Source organism: Aspergillus fijiensis (genome assembly GCF_003184825.1).
Source record: "Aspergillus fijiensis CBS 313.89 unplaced genomic scaffold BO72scaffold_64, whole genome shotgun sequence".
Lineage (NCBI taxonomy): Eukaryota > Fungi > Ascomycota > Eurotiomycetes > Eurotiales > Aspergillaceae > Aspergillus > Aspergillus fijiensis.
In genome coordinates this window covers 27,698-46,344 of record NW_024469040.1, presented here as the reverse complement: position 1 = coordinate 46,344, position 18,647 = coordinate 27,698, and the positions used below count along the sequence as shown (strand labels likewise).

Genomic DNA, 18,647 nt, shown 5'->3' with positions numbered 1-18,647 from the left:
CTTATCGATTGATGGATGGATAGGTTTGCATCTGGTTTGCATCTTCATCGAATCCGGAATGTTCTGATTGCGCTAGACCGTATTTGGCTTAGTGCTTCGGTAGTCATCCTAGCTACTATGAGTACTGTAGGTATACAATAACCAAGGTACTGACTACTAGAGCATGCTGAGGTGAAAGGCAGGTGCAGCATTCCTTGTCAAGAAGAGAATTGTTACCTGGTTCGAGGTGAACGTTTCAAATAACTACCAGAGGTCATACTTTGAGGTTCGTAACAGTTTGTGCCCGAGGAGCTTACGGGAAAACCAACCATTCTATTCTCACAAGACCCTACTTGTACTTGAGCAAAGTACGCAAGGACCTGCCTGGTTTGATTGCTCCACCTGATGCGAGATTCTACGTCATCCATAAGATCTTTGAACCTATAGCAGGTCAATTCCATAATATTGTGCTCGGTTAGCCAGCCTGTCTGATGCCGGCATGGCAACATCCGTTTTGAGAGCCAAAACGAATTAGACCAGAGGTCAAATGCAGCGGCTTCAATAGGAGCCAAATGAAGTCGCAACGGTTAACCGGCACATGAGATCAGAGTGAGAATCAAGGCATTGGCGCAAAGACGCCCGCCAGTCCTGCTGATCTCGTCTGCACGGAAGCGACGGCTAGCCCGGACACCGAGTCTTGAATCCATACTTTGACCACAGACCAAATGCGAGATAAGTCGATATCATCGTCCGGTGGTGGGTAGTAGCTGCTGACAGAGACTGGATCCTTGGCTGGCTGCTGCAATGAGTCTGATACGAGTGGTCACGCTCCTGCTCGTATCGCCTGCTATCTGTGAAACATTGAAGACGATTATCCAATTGAGTTCTGGATGGTTGGTTCGAGCTTGGTGTTTACTGCGCAAAGAGGGCTGGGATATCGCTGGGGACAATATTCTAGTCAGCAAGGGCTCGCAGAGCGTCTGGATCTGGACGTCGGCTTGTCCTGGATCATGCCTTGCCGAAATGTCAGGATTTGATGCAGATTCAGGCAGGGGCTGGGGGCAATCCTCGAAAGTGGAGGTGGAGCGCCATGTTCGAATTGGTGGAATTTCGCAGACTAAATGAACAGTCAACGGATCTGTGAGCGAATGGTATCAGTATGGAAGTACGGGAAGGTGCGACGTCGGGGTAGGTTTGGGGGTCTGAGGAGATGATCTCCATGGGCAGGATGGGCAGGTGAGAGGCGGACTGAATCTGGGGATGGAATGGAAATTCATGGGGACAAATCGGCAATTGGAAGGGAGACCTCGATGCCGGACCAGTCGGCAATTGCTGCAAAGCGGAAGAGCCGGGGCAGCTGAGTCACCATTTCCGACAGCTCTCATTGGATTCAACTGTCGAGCTCGCCTCTATAGAGTGGGCACTAAACCCAATGGGAGGTAGCGTGGCCCGGAAACCGGTCGCTGGGAAACTCGCGGCGGAGTCTCATTATTATTTCTCTCAGTGCTGCAACCCCAGACAGAAACATCATTATTGTATGTATGGAGTATGGAGTATGTTGTTTGCTCCTCTCGAGCCAGGATGAAGATGCACCTGGTGCACCTGATGCACCTGATACTTGGCCATTCAATTGAAAGCTGATCACGGTTCCACATGACCCTAATCCCCCTCATTTCTCCCCTCTCTCGGTGGCTCTTTCTGCGGAGGCTTGGAGGCTTGAGATGCCAGAAGATTACCACCCGGCCCACCCCTTCATCCCCCCCCCTTAGACTATCCGTGACTCTGACTCTTCTCTCTCCGCCCTCTCCGGTCAAAAATGGGGATTGCCAAATGTTGGTTCATCTCCATTCCGCGGTGAATGGCAGGTTTCGTCTGGTGGAGAATGCTCGCCTTAGGGAGATGTCGCGTCCTGCCGCCAATCCCGGCCTCCCCCCAGCCAGACAGAGCTCTCACAAAATAATCATGTTTGACCCAGCTTCGTATAATCCCGCTCTCGGCCGTGATTCCCCAGTGTGTCAAGATCGGAGGGAGGTTCGGATCGATGAGGTTTAGGGAAGGAGGTGTTTGTTTGCCTTGAAACGCATTCTTATATCAACCGCAACAGCTCCTCCCCATTCCTGACCCTACCCTGTGGCAAACCAATTCGTTGCCCCAGATTTTGTACGGTACCAAATTTGGCTCCTATATCGGATATCGGCGCCTCCAGCCAGCGCAAATTTTTATCAAATTAAATTCTCCTTTTTTTTGCCCGTCTTCCTTCCTTCTTCCTTCCTTTCTTTTGCTATCCTTTGTATCAATATCCGAGATAACCATGGCATTTGCGCAGGCCAGGACTCCCCTTGAGGTGATCATCGTTGGGTAGGTTATTCATCCATTTCCCGCTGTCGCGCTGGAATTGCCACTAACATCGTTCAATAGAGCGGGTACGCCAAGATGATTCTTTTGGCAAGAAGATTGCATTGTCGCTGACAGACGTAGGCATTGGCGGCATGGCCGCAGCCCTAACTCTGGGTCTACGAGGACACCAGGTCACGATCCTGGAGTCCGCGCCTAAGGTATGCCAGTATTGATATAGACCTGGTCATGTTGAGTTTTGCTCTAATAACAAGGCAAAATAGCTTATGGAAGTTGGAGCGGGCATCCAAGTCTCTCCTAACATGCTCCGATTGTTTGATCGTAAGCATCAATTCTGTGGCAGTCGGAATGCTCGAACTGACACAGAACTCTAGGCTGGGGTGTCTCTCCCTCCATTCACGCCAAAGATGTTGCCCTCGAGCACATCCACGTTCGTCGGTGGCAGGACGGCTCGTTACTAGGCACTATGCCCGTTAACAAGACTTACGGTCAACAGGTGGTCATCCACCGCGCGGACCTCCACAACGCACTCATTGACCAAGCGCTGGCGCTGTCAAATGTGGAACTGCGCGTCAACTCCACGGTCACCGATGTTCAATTCGACCAGGCAGCGGTGACGCTCGCAGACGGCACCGTCGTCAAGGGCGACGTTGTCATTGCGGCGGACGGCATCAAATCCGGCATCCGGGGTCAGCTCCTCAACGACTACTCCTGCAAGGCCATCCCCACGGGCGATGCCGCCTACCGGATCATGCTTCCTCGCAGCGCGCTCGAAAGTGATCCCGAGTTGAAGGCCCTGATGGACGAGCCCCAAGCCACGCGTTGGCTCGGCCCCAATCGCCACATCATCGCGTACCCCGTGCGCAACCACGAGCTCTACAATGTCGTGCTGCTGCACCCCGACAGCCACGGCGTCGAAGAGTCCTGGACCACCAAGGGCTCCAAGCAGGCCATGATCGACAACTACCGGGGCTGGGACAGTCGCGTGACGAAGCTCATCGACCTGGTGCCCGACGACGAGGTTCTCGAGTGGAAGCTCTGCCTGCACGCGCCCTTGAAGACCTGGATCCGGGGCAACGTCGCTTTGATTGGCGATGCCTGCCATCCGATGCTGTACGCCCATCGCCCCGCGCTACCACACACGTTCCCCTTTCCCACCCAAGTCACTTCACTAACCCCCAAAAACTAGACCCTACGTCGCCCAAGGCGCCGCGCAAGCCGTCGAAGACGCCGCCGCGCTCGGCATCCTCCTCTCCACCATCCCCTCGCGCGCCGCCATCCCCGCCGCCCTGCGCGCCTACGAGCAATCGCGCAAATCCCGCGCCGAGACCGTGCAGCAGTCCGGCTCCGAGAACCGCATCACCCTGCACTTCCCCGACGGGCCCGACCAGATCGCCCGCGACGAACAGTTCCGGACCGCGCTGACCAGCGGCTCCAACCCCGATCGCTGGTCCGATCGCGAAACCCAGAGACGTCTCTGGGGGTGGGATGCCGAGAAAGCCGCCCTGGACGTGTGGAATGGTAAGCTTCGCCCGCCGTCTCAACACAAATCCCTCTCCCGCGGAGGAAGGCACTAACACCCCGTGAATAGAAATGCATGGCGACGTCGTCTCGGAAGTCCGTCACCATCTCTAAGCCTTTGCCTTCAAACAAACTCTAAACCTTAACGTCTCATCGATTTCCCCTCATCTCCTGTCTCAGGCTATGATGTGAAAGCTTTTTTCAACCACGGATGATACCTAATGTCTTCAACGGCCTTACTCTTAATGATTCAACCTCGTTTTTTTCCCCTCTTTTTGTCATCGACGATTACGCCCCTATTTGGATTTTTTCTTTATTTCAGCGGGTTTTCATGTGGATTCTCAGCGACTTCAACTCAACTTGATTTGTCGTATACCCCCCTTTGTTTCTTCTTGTTTGATTTATGTGGGTTTTGTGGGCTTGAAGGACGTGTTGGGCTCGGCTCTGGGGGTGCATGTTTTGTATATAGACTTCTTGCGTGGCTTATAGATTTGCTGTGTTTAGTGGCTGGCTTAAATTATTCTGGTGCAGTGAGTTAGTACATTACAGTAATAAATCTGTGTCAAGTGATTGCCCGGCGCGATATGTGGTTAGATTTTTCCAGAATGAGTCGTTGAATGGCAGTGCCACTGTACTAAGCTGTCGCTCAGAAAGACAAACAGCGCATATAGTATACTCTAATGCTCTATCATGACTATACTTATATTCAACACAGCCAAACACTACGGTAGATAGCAGGACTAAGAATGTACACAACAACCCCCGCCGGACACTGGATGTGTGATCAGCGACAACCTCACCAAATCCGCTTGGCGACCATCTCATACCGCTGCACGTGATCCAGATGCAGCTCCTCCTTGCCACCACCAGCCTTCGCGTCCTTCTCCTCCTTCGCTTTGAGTCTCCGCAGACCATCCGGGTCATCGGCGTAGATCCACCGCCGGTGATCGTCGTTCACCTCGACGACGCCCCATCCGCCGACTCGACGGCTCCCCTCGACGGCGAATTCGCGGGGGCGGGGCTGTGCTGCTGCTGCTGCTGCTGGCGCGGCAGCCGGGGCGGTGGTTCCGGAGGGAGCGGGATCGGTTGTAGTAGTGGCCGTGGGCCCTAATCCGCCGACCGTGGAGGAGGTTGAGGCCGGGACGGCGGTGGGGTGGCTTTGCTGTTCTGCCTCGCGCAGTTTCATGGCCTTGTAACGGGAGCGGGCGAGCGCGAGCAGGAGCATGCCGAGCAGTAACTTGAGGATCAGGAGGACGACGTAGCCGGTTAGGATGAGGACGACGGTGAAGATGTAGACGGATGAGGCCGGGGTGGGCATGGTGTTGGCGAGCATCTGGCGGAACCAGGCCCCAGCGTAGGCGGTCGAGGTGGGGATGAAATTCTGGAAGGTGAGCGGGGGAGGGGAGGGCATGGGCACGGGGACGTATTGACTGTGGATGGCCGTGAGGGAGGTGGCTTCGACCGCGGTGGACGAGGCGGGCTGCTGGGGGAGTAAGGCAGCGATGAACATCTGGTAGGTCTGGACGCTGACGCGGAAGAAGAGGCAGGATAGTGGGATCACGGGCAGTCCGAGCCGGCGCATGAGGTTTTGGTCCGCGAACGCATTCGTGTAGTAGTCCTTCGCCAAAATGTCCAGGAAGCGACCGTAGATGGCCGGACGGGTGTTGTTGAACTTGTTGATGTACGCGTGCTTGAGCCAGTCGACTAGCATTTCCGAGCCCAAGACGACGAGGAAGGGTCCTAGGACTTGCGCCAGCGTCGGAAGGTAGGAATTGGCTTGGCTGAAGGAGGCGATGATAGATGACGGGACGATTGTGAAGGCCTGCGGGAGGATCGAGGATGCAGTTCGTGGTGGAGTCGACAGCGGCGTGCTGTTGGTGCTGGTTGAAGTGAAGCTAGAACCCAACCCACTGAAGATATTAAATGCCCCAGTTTCCACAATGTTGCGCGATGCGATGATCGTCAGCATGAGCCAGAGTTGAAAGCGTTCTACCACGTCCGCGCAGGTGAGCTGAAAGAGGTTCTCCTTTTCGAATTTTTTGAAGACCGTGGACTTGATCTCGACAAATTGATTGGAGAGCAACAGGGTGATCAGCGCATTGGAGTAAGAGTTCACCGCAACGTTCAGCGTCATCACCTGATAGAACAGTGCTGTCGAATGGATGACTGTGTAGCCTAACGCTAGCAAGAAGAGCCCAAACGGGCGGAAGACCTTGCTGCGGCCGTCGGGTCGCCGCTCCAGCGCTTCACGCGAGAATAGGCACTCAAGCACGTCCTGACCGATGGCGCCAAACAGTCGATCGCTGACTTCTAGCACATTGTAGATCACGTACAACTTGATAGCTGCCTGTCCGCGAATCCAGTGGTACATCCGGCTCGCATCGAAGCGCATCAGAACGCAGCAGGTAGCGATCATGAGCAATCCCTTGAGGATGTCGGCCTTGTCGTCTGGCATTAGGGCTGACGGGATACTCTTCTGCCGCCGATGCTGCGCTCGGTGACCATGAGATCGGTGCCTTTTTCGAGACTCGGTTGCCTTAGCGCGGGAATCTCGTTCCCCGGGTGCTGTTTCGCCCTTGTGTGTGCGTCCCACGTCGGAGCCACGCGGTGGCTCGTCGATGGATACGGTCCTGTTACGCCTGCGCCATACCCGGCCCACGCCTTTGATCACAAAACCAGCCACGTACCGAAACTCCACTCCCAAATTTAGAATCCATGACTCAACGAGTATGTACAGAGCCTTCAGAAACCGGAGCGGAAGAATGGTAAAAGAATGCAACCACGCATCCAGACATGCCAATATACCGAACCAGAGTACCTGCTCTACCGCCGGCGGCAGCATCAAGAAATTCATGAGTCTTTCAAGCTTGACTCGAGAAGACTCGTAAGGGAAGTCGGTCATAGCAGAACGGTGAATGTACAGCGGTGAGGGGCGGCCCGATGCCAGCTCTAACTGGAGGTAAGTTGGAACGGATAGAGGCGGCAGAGGGATGTTCGGGGGCATCGGTGAAGGCAAGGCCTGTTCTTTCATCTGTGGGGAAGGTTCAAGGTGTTTCGAATCCGATTCCCGAGTAATCGAAAGGCGATCTTGTTTTGTGCGAGACGCCCATGTCTGAGCCAGCCTGTCATTCGTCGCCGGCAAGGTCTGTCGGCGTGAGTTAGGTGTTGACACCGCCCGTGAGTTTAGTGGTCGATTTCGCGAAGAGGATGACGCAGGTGTTCTCCCAGTCGAGACGGTCGAGGTGTCGATGGATAGATCTTTGGGCAGACGGAGTTTAGGTAGAGTATCGGATGTAAATTTAGGTTCATCCACAGACGGCAGGCTTGTGGGCTCTGGCGTTTCAAACTGCGCAGCTGCTGCATGCAATCCATCCGATACTGCCCGTCGTCCGCGTTCTGATTGCTCCGGTGGCGCTGCACGATACGGGATAGACTGCGGTGAGGATGTGAGTTCCTGCATCTTGGCGGGAGATAATTTCAGCACGCGATCTGGGTCCTTGTCGTGGTTCCTGGAAGGCGATGTGTCTCGCGACCACTCGGTGAGCGTTGATTGCACTGCGGAGCCTTCGAAGACATCCACTAGGGATGATCTGGAAGTCGTGCGACGGCCTGGGGTTCGAGGGGGCTCCTCCGAGTGCTCAAATACCATCCCTAGCACTTGATCCGACGCCAGCGCGAACTGACCGCTTTTCCGGTCGACGCAGGGGGTATGTTGGCTGAGGATTCCGTTAGAATCGTGTTCAGAGTTGTCACCGACTCCATCTGGCAGCAAGTTGGCCCTAGAATTAATCCGGTTGGCGTAAGTCGCTGTAGTGTCCGGCGCCGGCGTTTGTCCGCATTGCGCATCGGAGCCCACCACGGGCCGTTCGTCAGTCTCCACGGGTTGATTCACACCACTCGAGGCTGTTGGTCGCTTTGTTTTTGGTGACTTTGGGCTTTGGATTCCAGCGGCCAATGCATCATCAGCTTCTGGGCTTTGTGGTGTTGCTGGTGTCCATTCCTGCTGAGACGAGCCTGTCGCCTCGCCGTTAACGAACTCCCGCCCTCGTTCGTTGTGACTTTCACGCATGCCGTCTATATTGGCTACCGTTCTTGGCGAGTCATTGCGTATAGATCTTGAATCAGCCGCTAGATCTGCGTCGTCTTCTGTGCGGAGCATTGAGGAAACCAGGGTCGCAATCGAGGAAGGCAAGGACACGATGTCAGCGGTAGCGCTCCGTGCGCAATGCAATCGGTCAACCGTGCTTTAAGGAGGGTTCAACTTCATTTCGGGGTCAGATAGTCCAGTGCAAAGTCGCTGTTACAGCCTACGAGGCAGGCCAAGGGTTGCGACCGTTGATAATGAGGATAAAGCGAGTCAGGGTCTTTGCTGAATGACTGGATGATAGAGCAAGCCAAGGGAGAGCAAAAGCCCGGGGACAATCATGAGGCGGTCAACAAAGCGGTGGGGTGGGCCGGCTGTCATTGTAGCCCATGACTAAGCAGGGTCTTACTTCCCCACAATCTTGGTCTTGTCTCGACTGATCGTTCTCTTCTACAAATCAATCACTCACGTTTCCTGGTGTTCCCTCTGCTCAATTGATCTTAGATTGGATGTATGTCTGATCTCATGAATGGTTCATGAGCCCTGATCTCAAGCATAATTTGTTGTGTTATGCTCTCATTGTCAAAGTCCTGAGTTCCCACCTTCTATACTACCGATCTTGATCAATAACCACCACCAATTCGACTCCTTCAGGATGCCATCCATGCCATGCTGCTCCAGCCAGCAATTCAAACCATGCGCACCCCTTAATTGAGAGAACCACAAGCGACACTATACAATTAGCTGTCAAGACCCGCTCACCTCAGCTTCTATAGTAAATAGCCGAGGGGGGCGTTTCCTGTGTCTGTCCCTGAGCAGGAGTTGAACATTGACGCTAGTCACCTCGCCATCGACGGCAAGCATGGCGTGCTCCTCCACCACAATCACCTTCTCCCACCCTGGTTCTGCCCTGTCATTTGCAGCCATCAACCATGAGAAGGCTTGGGCCACGAGCTCCTCCGATCCAGGGCGTGGCCATGTGGGTACCAATCCAGTGAATTCTGCTTTTCTCCCCCGATGGTGTCATCGGCTCTTCCGGATAGTTAATGATGGCCAGCCAATACTGGCGCGCGATGGTCTTGAAGGCCTGGACATCTTGCGATAAGCGAACTTTTTATCACGTAGCTCCGCATGTCATTTAATGAAGGCGCGCTCGAAATGACTCTTCCGGGTTGAAGGATTTTTATTCTACGCGAGCAGTCGTCCCCTCTTCTTCCTCACTCTCCCCCTTGAAGCAGCTTCAAGTAAGAACTTGCTTCACTATCGACCTGAGATTCTCCTCGTACGAGCACAGCCTGGCTAGTTTTGGCGACGATGACGATTGCATCGGCCAGCTCAGAGACCTTGAGGGCGGATAGGAATGTGGATGAGACCACCCCCCTGAATCCAGCAGCTTTGGATACAAATGTCACGAATGTATCGAATTACCAAACTGTCTCCAAGGGGCCAACAAGTGATGTTCAAAGCAGCCATGACACGGACGAAGAACGTCCGCTAGTCAGTCCAGCAGAGTCCTCGGAGAACAACAAAGTGCAGGCGTTGGCTAGCGTCAAGACAATTATCGCTGTTTTACTACTGGGTATGGATGAACGACTGGCTTGATCATGATCTCGACCGACGCTGACCTTGAGTAGGTGAATTCATCTCCAATGCAGACAGCACTCTCGTTATGGCTACGACAGGGAAGATCTCGTCCGAATTCGATCGTTTGCGTGATGCCAGCTGGCTGGCCACGGCTTTCACGCTCGGTCTCTGCGCGGCACAACCCATGGTGAGCTAACATAGAATTTCTATGGCTTCGATTGATGCGCTGACAGCTGTGGCCTGCTAGTACGGAAAGTTGAGCGATATCTATGGCCGCAAGCCGCTGTTGCTCTGGGCGTACTTTTTCTTCGGCCTCGGATGTATCATTAGGTGAGTGCTACGTCCCTTGCAACCACGTTTAGGAGAATCGCTCTGACTCAAGTCTTTCTAGTGGGATCGGCTCGAGCATGTTAACTGTGATTCTGGGGCGTGCCATCAGTGGCTTGGGCGGTGCTGGAACAATGGCGATGGGTGTGATTATAATTACAGGTGGGATGGACAACGTCATGGCCAACTTTGATCACGGTTGCTAAACGCCTCGCAGATATTGTTCCCCGGCGAGATGTGGCCCATTGGCGTGCGTATGTCAACATCGCCATGACCCTAGGTCGAAGCGCAGGAGGTCCGATTGGTGGCTGGCTAGCAGATACCGTTGGTTGGCGATGGTGAGCATTGCAGTCTATCACTTGATTCCGTTCCGCAATCTAATTATTTGACAGGTCATTCCTTCTTCAGGGCCCTCTCACTGTGTTGGCTGCCTTGCTCGTCGTATGGAAGCTCAAGCTTACCACCCCCACCACAAACAAGGATATTCGCAGGGTCGACTTCCTTGGGACATCTCTCCTCGCCGTTGGTATCATCACCACGACCCTCATTCTCGATCAAGCTGGAAAGGCCTTTGCTTGGGTCTCTCTTACTACTGCTTATCTTGGCACCACTAGCGTGGCTGCATTCGTTTCGTTCATTATTGTCGAGCTTCATGTGGCTCCAGAGCCCATCTTCGATCTGCGCATCTTGCGCCGCACCAACGTGCTTCCCAGTTATCTTATCGGAGCTCTGCAAATCACCGCGCAGGTTGGCATGATGTTCTCAGTTCCCTTATACTTCCAGGTCACATCTCGCGCCTCGGCCACAGTCGCGGGCGGGCATCTTGTTCCTGCAGTGATTGGTAATACGCTGGGTGGCTTGATCGCCGGTGCCTCCATCCGACGAACAGGCCAGTTCAAGGTCTTCTTGATCGTGGCTGGGCTAGTTGCATCGGTCACTTACCTCCTGCTTTTCCTCCGGTGGAATGGTCGCACGGGCTTCTGGGAATCATTGTATATCATTCCGGGCGGGATGGGAACTGGCTTCGCGTCGGCTGCGGCCTTTGTTAGTATGACTACCTTCCTTGTGCCTCAGGAGATTGCCATGGCCACTGGAGGCTACTTTCTGCTGTTCAACTTCGCGATGACTGCTGGTGTGACTGTCACGAACAGTGTGCTGGGGACCGTCTTCAAGCACCAGCTGGAGCAGAATCTAACAGGGCCCGGAGCAAAGAAGGTAATTGGGCCAATGCGCATCCTGTGCTGCGTAATTTTCATTTATGCTGATTCGTTGCCTGCAGATGATCGAACGGGCTCTATCTGATACAGATTACATCAATGGGCTCAGTGGACATGTTCACGATATCGTGGTCCGCGGGTACGTTACGGGACTCAAATACACATACTGTAAGTTGCAATGGCGGACCAATCTTTGTCTTACATACTTACCGTGTGTCTCTTCTAGTGTTTGCTCTGTCTCTTTCGCTGCTCGGGTCGTTGGTGGGCTGGACAGTCCGAAAGCATCAATTGTAAAAACGATACCCTCACATGAACGCAGGCATTGGAAGGCCTTGGATATATGTAGAAAAAGTGCTAAGCCTGGTTTGCACTGGATTAGAATGAATCAAGAATCTGTTAGACTGTTAAGAGGTAACTAGGTGAAAGCAGAAGGCACCATCCGTGACCAAGGCCAACATAGACTGGCAGTCAAGACAGAAAATGCCTCAGAGCCAAAAGACGCGAGAGCTTGATGTCACCCCACAGCTGTTCGCAGTTGAATGCGGGGTGGTTTGAGTGTGTTTAATGAAATTGGGCTTCTTCCAAAGTGCCGAGGCTTGGACCGCTTCTTCCTTCTTTCTCTCTGCAACCTTTCATTTCATTTCGCTTCCTCCGCATCCCTTGCCCCCCTAATTCGCTCAACACCCCCGGCCATCCCTCTTCTGCAGACAAGGCAATCTCCATCTGGACAATAGCGGGCGTTCTGCAGCCAATCTTTTGATATTTCACACCTGCATGATCGGACATAAGGCCACTTCCTGGATGTGATTCATTGGCTAGCTTGTGCTTCGGCTGCAGAAATCCTGCTCGATCGGAGCTTGAACCAATCAACTCGCCCGCATAAGACCGTTCCTGGCAGGCAACGATGCAAGAAAACAGCAGATCATAGGCGAGAAGAGGAAAAGACCGAGACTGCAGAAAGTCATCCGGTCATCCGTCCGTCTAGCAACTGAGAATAAGGTCCAAGCTGCTTTGAGGCACGGGAAATGACATATAAGATGGAATTGCCGAAGCCAACAATGCCGTGGCCGACCACCAACCCCTGAGTCTTCACTCGCAGTCACCTGCAAAGATGAGGTTTTCGGCACTTCAGACCCTTGTATCTCTGCCTCTCTTTGGCACTGTCGTTCGCGGCCTGTCTGCAGCAGAATGGCGGACTCAGTCCATCTATTTTCTTCTGACGGATCGGTTCGGCAGGACTGATAATTCGACAACTGCGACATGTAATACAGGGGATCAGGTATGTCTGGGCCAAACGGCTACTACTACGAGCCATTTCTGACCTCGCTAGGTCTATTGTGGTGGAACATGGCAGGGAATCATCAACCACGTAAGCCACTCCGCAACGCACAGTTTCGACGGAGGGATCTGACTTGCTCACACAGCTGGATTATATCCAAGGCATGGGCTTCACAGCTATCTGGATCTCGCCCGTCACCGAGCAGCTGTCAGCAAATACTGCGGATGGCGAGTCCTATCATGGATACTGGCAACAGAAGATGTAAGGCACTCTGTAGTCCATGACTTGCACGCCATAATTGACCGAGACGGGCAGCTATTCGTTGAACTCCAACTTCGGCACCGCAGATGACTTGAAAGCTCTGTCTGCTGCCTTGCATGAACGGGACATGTATCTCATGGTTGACGTAGTGCCAAACCATATGGTAGGTTTGTCTCCTCCAAGGTCTGGCACCCAACTGACCAGAAATCTAGGGTTATGCTGGCTCAGGAGATAGCGTAGACTACAGCGTCTTTGATGCCTTCGACTCCTCGTCGTACTTTCATCCGTACTGCCTCATTACCGATTGGGATAATATCGATCAGGTCCGGACCTGCTGGGAAGGCGATACGATCGTCTCTCTGCCTGATCTGTACACGACGCAGTCGGACGTCAGGACGATCTGGTACGATTGGATTGAGCAACTCGTCGCCAACTACTCGAGTACGATCTCCATGTCACCTGATTATATCAGGACCATCTGCTGACTTCAACTGCGCAGTTGACGGTCTTCGCATCGACAGTGCTCTCGAAGTCGAACCAGACTTCTTCACGGGATACGTCAGCGCGGCAGGCGTGTATAGCGTTGGCGAGATCTTCAACGGCGACCCTGCCACTGCCTGTCCGTATCAGGGATATCTAGACGGCGTCTTGAACTACCCGATGTGAGTTCTACTCTGCGCAGTGCAATCCACAAGAAGGCAGGCACTAAACACGGAAACCAGCTACTTCCAACTACTCTACGCCTTCGAGTCCAGCAGCGGCAGCATCAGCGACCTGTACAACATGATCAACTCGGTAGCCAGCGACTGCTCCGATCCCACGCTCCTTGGCAACTTCATCGAGAACCACGATAACGCCCGCTTTGCCTAGTGAGTGACAGCGCTGAACCTTTCTGGGTGCTACTTACTAACCGAGAAATCAGCTATACAAGCGACTACTCGCAAGCCAAGAACGTGCTCTCATTCCTATTCCTCTCTGACGGCATTCCCATCGTCTACGCCGGCGAAGAGCAGCACTACTCGGGCTCCGGGGTACCCTACAACCGCGAAGCGACCTGGCTATCGGGCTACTCGACGACGGCGGAGCTATACCAGTGGATCTCGACGACCAACGCCATCCGCAAGCTGGCCATCTCGCTAGACAGCAACTACATCACCTACAAGGTACGTACCGGACAGCACTCCCGTCCTCAAAACTACAGGCTACTAACTTTCTTCCTAGAACAACCCCTTCTACACAGACAGCAACACGATCGCCATGCGCAAAGGCAGCGATAACCTGCAAGTAATCACCATCCTCTCCAACCGCGGCAGCACCAGCAGCAGCTACACCCTGACCCTAACGGGCACCGGCTACGCCGCCGGCACCACGCTCATCGAAGCCTACACCTGCACGACCCTCACCGTCTCCTCCAGCGGCAGCATCGCCGTCCCCATGGCCTCCGGCCTTCCGCGCGTCTACCTCCCAGCCTCCTCAATCAACAGAAGCAATCTCTGCGGTGGTGGCACCTCCACAACCACCGCCACAACCACAACCACAACCACCCTCAAAACCACCACCACAACTACTACTTCCACAAAAACAACAACAACCACCACCTGCACAGCAACAACAACCTCCCTCCCCATAACCTTCATCGAACTCGTAACCACCACCTACGGCGAGGAGGTCTACCTAACCGGCTCCATCGCCGCGCTGGGCAACTGGGCCACCACGGCCGGCACCGGCGGGAGAATCGCCCTCAGCGCGGCGAATTACTCCGCGTCGTATCCGGAGTGGTCCGCCACCGTGTCGGTGCCTGTGGGCACGAGCTTCGAGTACAAGTTCTTCAAGGTGGGCAGCGACGGGAGCACGATCACGTGGGAGAGCGATCCTAATCGCGTGTATACGGTGACGGCGACGGCGTGCGCGGGGGCCACAGCTACGGTTGTGGATAGTTGGCGGTAGTAGGTTTGGGACCTCGTTTTGGGGAGGAGCTTGTCGCGAGGGGACTTGGTTGGGGGGGTTAATGGGTGATGTGGTAGGTAGGTTCAAGAGTTGCGGTAGGTTAGGGAGTATTTGCTCCTTGCTGCTTAGGGTTAGGGATGGTTTATGTTGAGTCGTAGAGGGGAAGAGTAAGCCTCTTGAGTTATCATATGCTTCATAATGGATCCTACTTGCGTCTATGCGTTCTATGGTCTTCATTTTTCTTTCTATAAGTTCTTTTCAAGGGGAGAAAGAGAAAATAGAGGTATTTACTGTATTGGAAGTTGCATATTCAAGAAGGTAAACTCTATAGAGCTTCGCTGCGTCCCGAGCTCAAGTGAGGTGTTTTGATTCGGGTAAGGCACTCAAGGGTAGTAAAGGTATAACTATCATCAAACACGTAAATTCACGGGGTAGACTCGCTCGGAGACTCGTCTACCGTGTGGTTCGTAGATTGGATCTTGAAGAAGGCTTAAGGCAGGCGATTATGTAGTTGGACTGTGCAGTTCGGAGAAGAGAGAAGAGAGTGACCGGGGTGGAAGATTGAAGGAGTAGGGTGTTCGGTGTTTCTCAGATGAGAGATGTGGAATGCGGAGGTGTTATGGACGAAGATGACTAGAAGGGATGTTGTTGGTTGGGACGGTATGGCTGTACCGAAGGGGAGTAGGCCCGTTCGATGGGTTGGGATGCTGAAGGGTATGGGGCGGGGGAATAAGCGTGCACGGCGGGAGGGGGTTGTGTGGTCGGAGCATAGGCTTCTGCTGGAGAGGACATGGCATGTGTGGTGGTGGGAGCGAACATCTGGGCTGTCGAATGCGCCGTCGCCGGAGAATACGCCTCAGTGGAAGACACGGCGTGGGTGACTGGAGAAAAGGCTACATAGCCGTGCTCCGGGGGCACAGTCTTCGGCATGTCGTTCTCCGGCTGTGGAGGTCCGAGGTGGGAATCGTGGTGTTGGCGCTCGTGCTTGGGATCGGATACGGCGGCATGCGATTCCTCGAATGGATTGAATGCCGTGTAGCCTTCATGGCTCGTGGAGCGGATCGGGGACATGGCTCCCATAGCTGTAGCGGGCGGTTGTCCGGCGTAGTAGTTATAGATGTGTTCGTGGCCTTGATCGTGCTGGTGTTCGTGGCCGTACGGTTCGTGTTCTGACAGGTGTCTATTGTCAGAATCTTGATGCGACTCTGTGGCCGATGGGTTGAAGGCAATGTAATCGGCGGCGTTATGCGCGGCCTCATGCGAGCCAGCAGGGGAGGCTCTGTCTAAGTGGTCAATAGCATGGGGCTCGTCGTGGTCCTCGTCGTGGTGCTCATCGCGGTGGTCGAAGTGCTCGTCATGGCTGTGATGGTCGTCCAAAGGCGAATTGATGTTGGCAGAGGGATTGAACGCGACATAGCCAGTATTTTGATCATGTATCGTCTGATGTGTGTCAACCGGGTCAATGGCACCCAGTGCCAGGTCGTCTTCATGCTGGCCATAACCGCCGTTGTCTCCATTATGTCCGGAAGCAATATTGCCAGCGAGTGGCATTGGAGAGCTCCTGTCGGCTGGGCTGAACGCAGTATAAGTGTTCGCAGTCCCTGCACCGATCGGAGTCGTCGTTCTTGTCTCCCAGGTTTCAGCCGGGTTAATAGGCGGAGGAGACCTCGTATTGCCAGGACCAGCTGGTGTGAATGACCGTCCAGGGTATTCATGATCCCCCACAGGATAAGGAGTGTCACTCAGCTGATTTGCGCAAGAGAACGGCTGATTTGGCATGTCCTCGACAGGGGAACGAATTGCACCGGGTGTCAATGCTCGTGCGTTCGGTCCAGTTGCTGGGCTGCAGGAACGGAAAGGAGTACTTGACTGTGAGTAGTAGGCCTCCTGGTTTGCGAACGGGTTGTACCCTTCGCCAGGATCCTGCTGGTGGGTCGCATACGGCATATGGCTATGGTCAGGCATGGCAGACGGCGGTGCCGGCGTGTAATGGGATCGAGACATAGGTGTCTGAATGCGTGGCATAGGTGGTGCAGGTGACGCTCGATCCATTCCCCTATACCCTGGAGCAGGAGGCGGGGGAGTGAAGTCCTGACGCGACATGGGAGTGTGGGACCGAGGCATTGCTGGGGCCTGTTGCTGAGGAGCAGGCGTACGGGTTGACCGCGACATAGGGGTCTGGCTACGCGGACCAATTGGCTCTCCATACCCCTGAGCCGGAGGCGCCTGGTTGAAGTTCTGGCGTGGCCTCGGAGTCTGGGACAGCGGCATCGGGGCAGGCCCTTGCTGAGGAAGAGGCGGTACTGGAGGCGCCGGAGTTCCATGTCGATCAAGAGGGCTGTATGTAGACACGGCAGTACTACCGGACATAGAAGCAGCATCTGAAAAGGAAGACTGAGTCACCGTGCGGCTAAGTGCTGGGGGCTTATCATCGAACGTGGACAAGTCGGGAAGAGTTGGTTTGCGGTCTGGGGCAGCTGTGCCGGGGCGAGATGAGTATGCTGGCAACGTCGTTTGCGTGGTGCTCCGCGAAATAGTCGTGACTATCGGCGTCTTATCATCATCGTGCATGCCAACTGTCGGCAAAGTCGGCTTCCTGTCGATACCTATGTTGGGCTGGGTGGGCTTCCGATCCTGGAGAGCCACGCCTTTGGCCAGTGCCTTGTTGACCTTCTTCCGAACAATCTGCGTCAACCGTGAATTGATCTTGCGCTTGCAGTACCTCTTCAACGATCCATCTTCCGTGGGAATGTGGTGCCAGAGGAACAGCAAGTAGAGCACAACGGCCAGTAGCAGCTTGAGCATTGACAAGACCCAAATGACAAGAGTGAAGATCATGCCGACCAGGACAATAGCCTGCCGCGTATTGTCTTCCGCCAGGACCTTGATGTTGTGAAACAGCTGAGAAGCAGTAGACCCATCCGTACTATCCGTATTACTGCCTCCCGGGAGCAAATCCATCTGCATGACTGAGTAGAGAGTGATAGCGTTGACAACCTGTCGCGGGCCATCGGCGAAGATTGTACTCATCCACGCTACAGCAAAGTCAGCCCATCAATCCTCGACCCAACAAAAAGACACATGAACTCACATTCAAAAGAAAAATAAGCAAAGAGCGCGACGTACTCCGCACCCTTTCGACTCTTGGTCAACTCCGCGAAGACCAAGAAGCGCCTCCACCCACGACCATTCTGACCCATGCGGATACTCTGGATGCGCACCGCGAGCGAATCCAGATAGCTGTGGGCGATGCTGCCCGAGCGCATCGCGCGAATGGCGCGCAACCAGCGGTAGATCAGCAGAGCGAACGAGACGATAATGCAGACGGCGAAGATCCAGCGCGAGACCTTGAAGGGGATCGCAGGCTCAATTGAGCCCGCCCACCGCGAGAAGGCCAACAGATTGACGGCCGTAAAGGTGTCCACACCGTAGACCGCCACCGAGACCAACAGAAACACATAGATCAGAAAGTACGAGAATCCCGACCAGCAGGATTCGGACTTGAAATCACTCAGGTTGATATAATCCCATTGTTCCTCCAAGGCCACGGGCCCTTTCTCGCGATCGCCCGAACAGAACATTATACACGATGAGCCACGACGTGTGGGAAGTAGAGATAATCTGCTGATAAAAAAAAAGAGAGAATGTGTCGTGTGAATTTGGGACTTTCGTCGGACCAGCCGGGAAAAGTCAGTCACACGTCGCAGGCGTAGGCGACGTAAGAATGATTGGAGAGGTTTTTTCTAGTCAGGGTCGGTCGGTCTCTCGACAATGGTTTTGTATGCGCCGACGAAGTTCAAAAAGAGCGACGGAGATGGGGGAGGGGGACGAAGATGGCGGCAAGTCGCGTCAACAGCGCATAGCCGCTGGACAATGGGTGGATGTGTTAATCGACATGGACGAATCGTGCCTGAGCCATCGAAAGCCCGTCGGTGATATGAGGATAGCGCTGAAACGACAACGTGCGGCGGCGGCAGCAGCAGCAGCTGTCAGCGTAGCGGTAACGTTGCCAAGATAGGGGAAACAGTGTTGGGCGCGTGCAATTGAGGTGGTTTCTCACCACATACAAGCGGCCAGAGAGTGTGTGGGAAAA

General features: G+C 54.2%; 6 protein-coding genes across 6 annotated transcripts; 4 read left to right on the top strand and 2 right to left on the bottom strand.

Moving 5' to 3' along the window:
- Positions 1–2,468: 2,468 nt before the first annotated feature.
- On the top strand, positions 2,469–3,969 carry BO72DRAFT_500354 (putative salicylate hydroxylase; the record flags this gene model as incomplete). The annotated part of the gene is made up of 5 exons (XM_040948903.1): positions 2,469–2,534; positions 2,598–2,655; positions 2,709–3,447; positions 3,524–3,855; positions 3,926–3,969. 5 exons carry the CDS (start codon positions 2,469–2,471, stop codon positions 3,967–3,969), a joined length of 1,239 nt encoding a protein of 412 aa, XP_040797081.1.
- Positions 3,923–4,519, top strand: BO72DRAFT_249279 (uncharacterized protein). The gene has a single exon (XM_040940009.1). It carries the CDS (start codon positions 4,077–4,079, stop codon positions 4,392–4,394), a length of 318 nt encoding a protein of 105 aa, XP_040797080.1. The 5' UTR covers positions 3,923–4,076; the 3' UTR covers positions 4,395–4,519.
- Positions 4,520–4,554: 35 nt separating this feature from the next.
- On the bottom strand, positions 4,555–8,224 carry BO72DRAFT_452029 (DUF747-domain-containing protein). Its single transcript, XM_040945640.1, has one exon. The coding sequence runs from the start codon at positions 8,012–8,014 to the stop codon at positions 4,652–4,654; it is 3,363 nt and encodes a 1,120-aa protein (XP_040797079.1). The 5' UTR covers positions 8,015–8,224; the 3' UTR covers positions 4,555–4,651.
- Positions 8,225–9,149: 925 nt separating this feature from the next.
- On the top strand, positions 9,150–11,493 carry BO72DRAFT_249258 (efflux pump antibiotic resistance protein). Its single transcript, XM_040940008.1, has 8 exons — positions 9,150–9,518; positions 9,574–9,710; positions 9,771–9,853; positions 9,915–10,012; positions 10,068–10,188; positions 10,243–11,065; positions 11,130–11,235; positions 11,294–11,493. Exons 1-8 carry the CDS (start codon positions 9,254–9,256, stop codon positions 11,359–11,361), a joined length of 1,701 nt encoding a protein of 566 aa, XP_040797078.1. The 5' UTR covers positions 9,150–9,253; the 3' UTR covers positions 11,362–11,493.
- A 226-nt stretch (positions 11,494–11,719) lies between these two features.
- Positions 11,720–14,654, top strand: BO72DRAFT_452027 (putative alpha-amylase). The gene is made up of 9 exons (XM_040945639.1): positions 11,720–12,346; positions 12,398–12,436; positions 12,492–12,607; positions 12,662–12,770; positions 12,820–13,048; positions 13,107–13,269; positions 13,330–13,476; positions 13,530–13,770; positions 13,829–14,654. Exons 1-9 carry the CDS (start codon positions 12,179–12,181, stop codon positions 14,552–14,554), a joined length of 1,938 nt encoding a protein of 645 aa, XP_040797077.1. The 5' UTR covers positions 11,720–12,178; the 3' UTR covers positions 14,555–14,654.
- Positions 14,655–15,187: 533 nt separating this feature from the next.
- On the bottom strand, positions 15,188–18,135 carry BO72DRAFT_500350 (uncharacterized protein; the record flags this gene model as incomplete). Its single annotated transcript, XM_040948902.1, has 2 exons — positions 15,188–17,589; positions 17,646–18,135. The coding sequence occupies 2 exons, from the start codon at positions 18,133–18,135 to the stop codon at positions 15,188–15,190; spliced, it is 2,892 nt and encodes a 963-aa protein (XP_040797076.1).
- Positions 18,136–18,647: the final 512 nt, after the last annotated feature.

What these genes read in the sequence shown, in the direction of transcription:
- BO72DRAFT_249279 (XM_040940009.1), top strand. Translation starts at nt 4,077, where the DNA reads ATGTCTTCAACGGCCTTACTCTTAATGATTCAACCTCGTTTTTTTCCC.
- BO72DRAFT_452029 (XM_040945640.1), bottom strand. Translation starts at nt 8,014, where the DNA reads ATGCTCCGCACAGAAGACGACGCAGATCTAGCGGCTGATTCAAGATCT.
- BO72DRAFT_249258 (XM_040940008.1), top strand. Translation starts at nt 9,254, where the DNA reads ATGACGATTGCATCGGCCAGCTCAGAGACCTTGAGGGCGGATAGGAAT. An exon ending in CAGGGCCCGGAGCAAAGAAG is followed by an intron (nt 11,066 to 11,129) that starts GTAATTGGGCCA and finishes CGTTGCCTGCAG; the next exon opens with ATGATCGAACGGGCTCTATC. An exon ending in GGGACTCAAATACACATACT is followed by an intron (nt 11,236 to 11,293) that starts GTAAGTTGCAAT and finishes TGTCTCTTCTAG; the next exon opens with TGTTTGCTCTGTCTCTTTCG.
- BO72DRAFT_452027 (XM_040945639.1), top strand. Translation starts at nt 12,179, where the DNA reads ATGAGGTTTTCGGCACTTCAGACCCTTGTATCTCTGCCTCTCTTTGGC. An exon ending in CATGTAATACAGGGGATCAG is followed by an intron (nt 12,347 to 12,397) that starts GTATGTCTGGGC and finishes TGACCTCGCTAG; the next exon opens with GTCTATTGTGGTGGAACATG. An exon ending in ACGTAGTGCCAAACCATATG is followed by an intron (nt 12,771 to 12,819) that starts GTAGGTTTGTCT and finishes CCAGAAATCTAG; the next exon opens with GGTTATGCTGGCTCAGGAGA.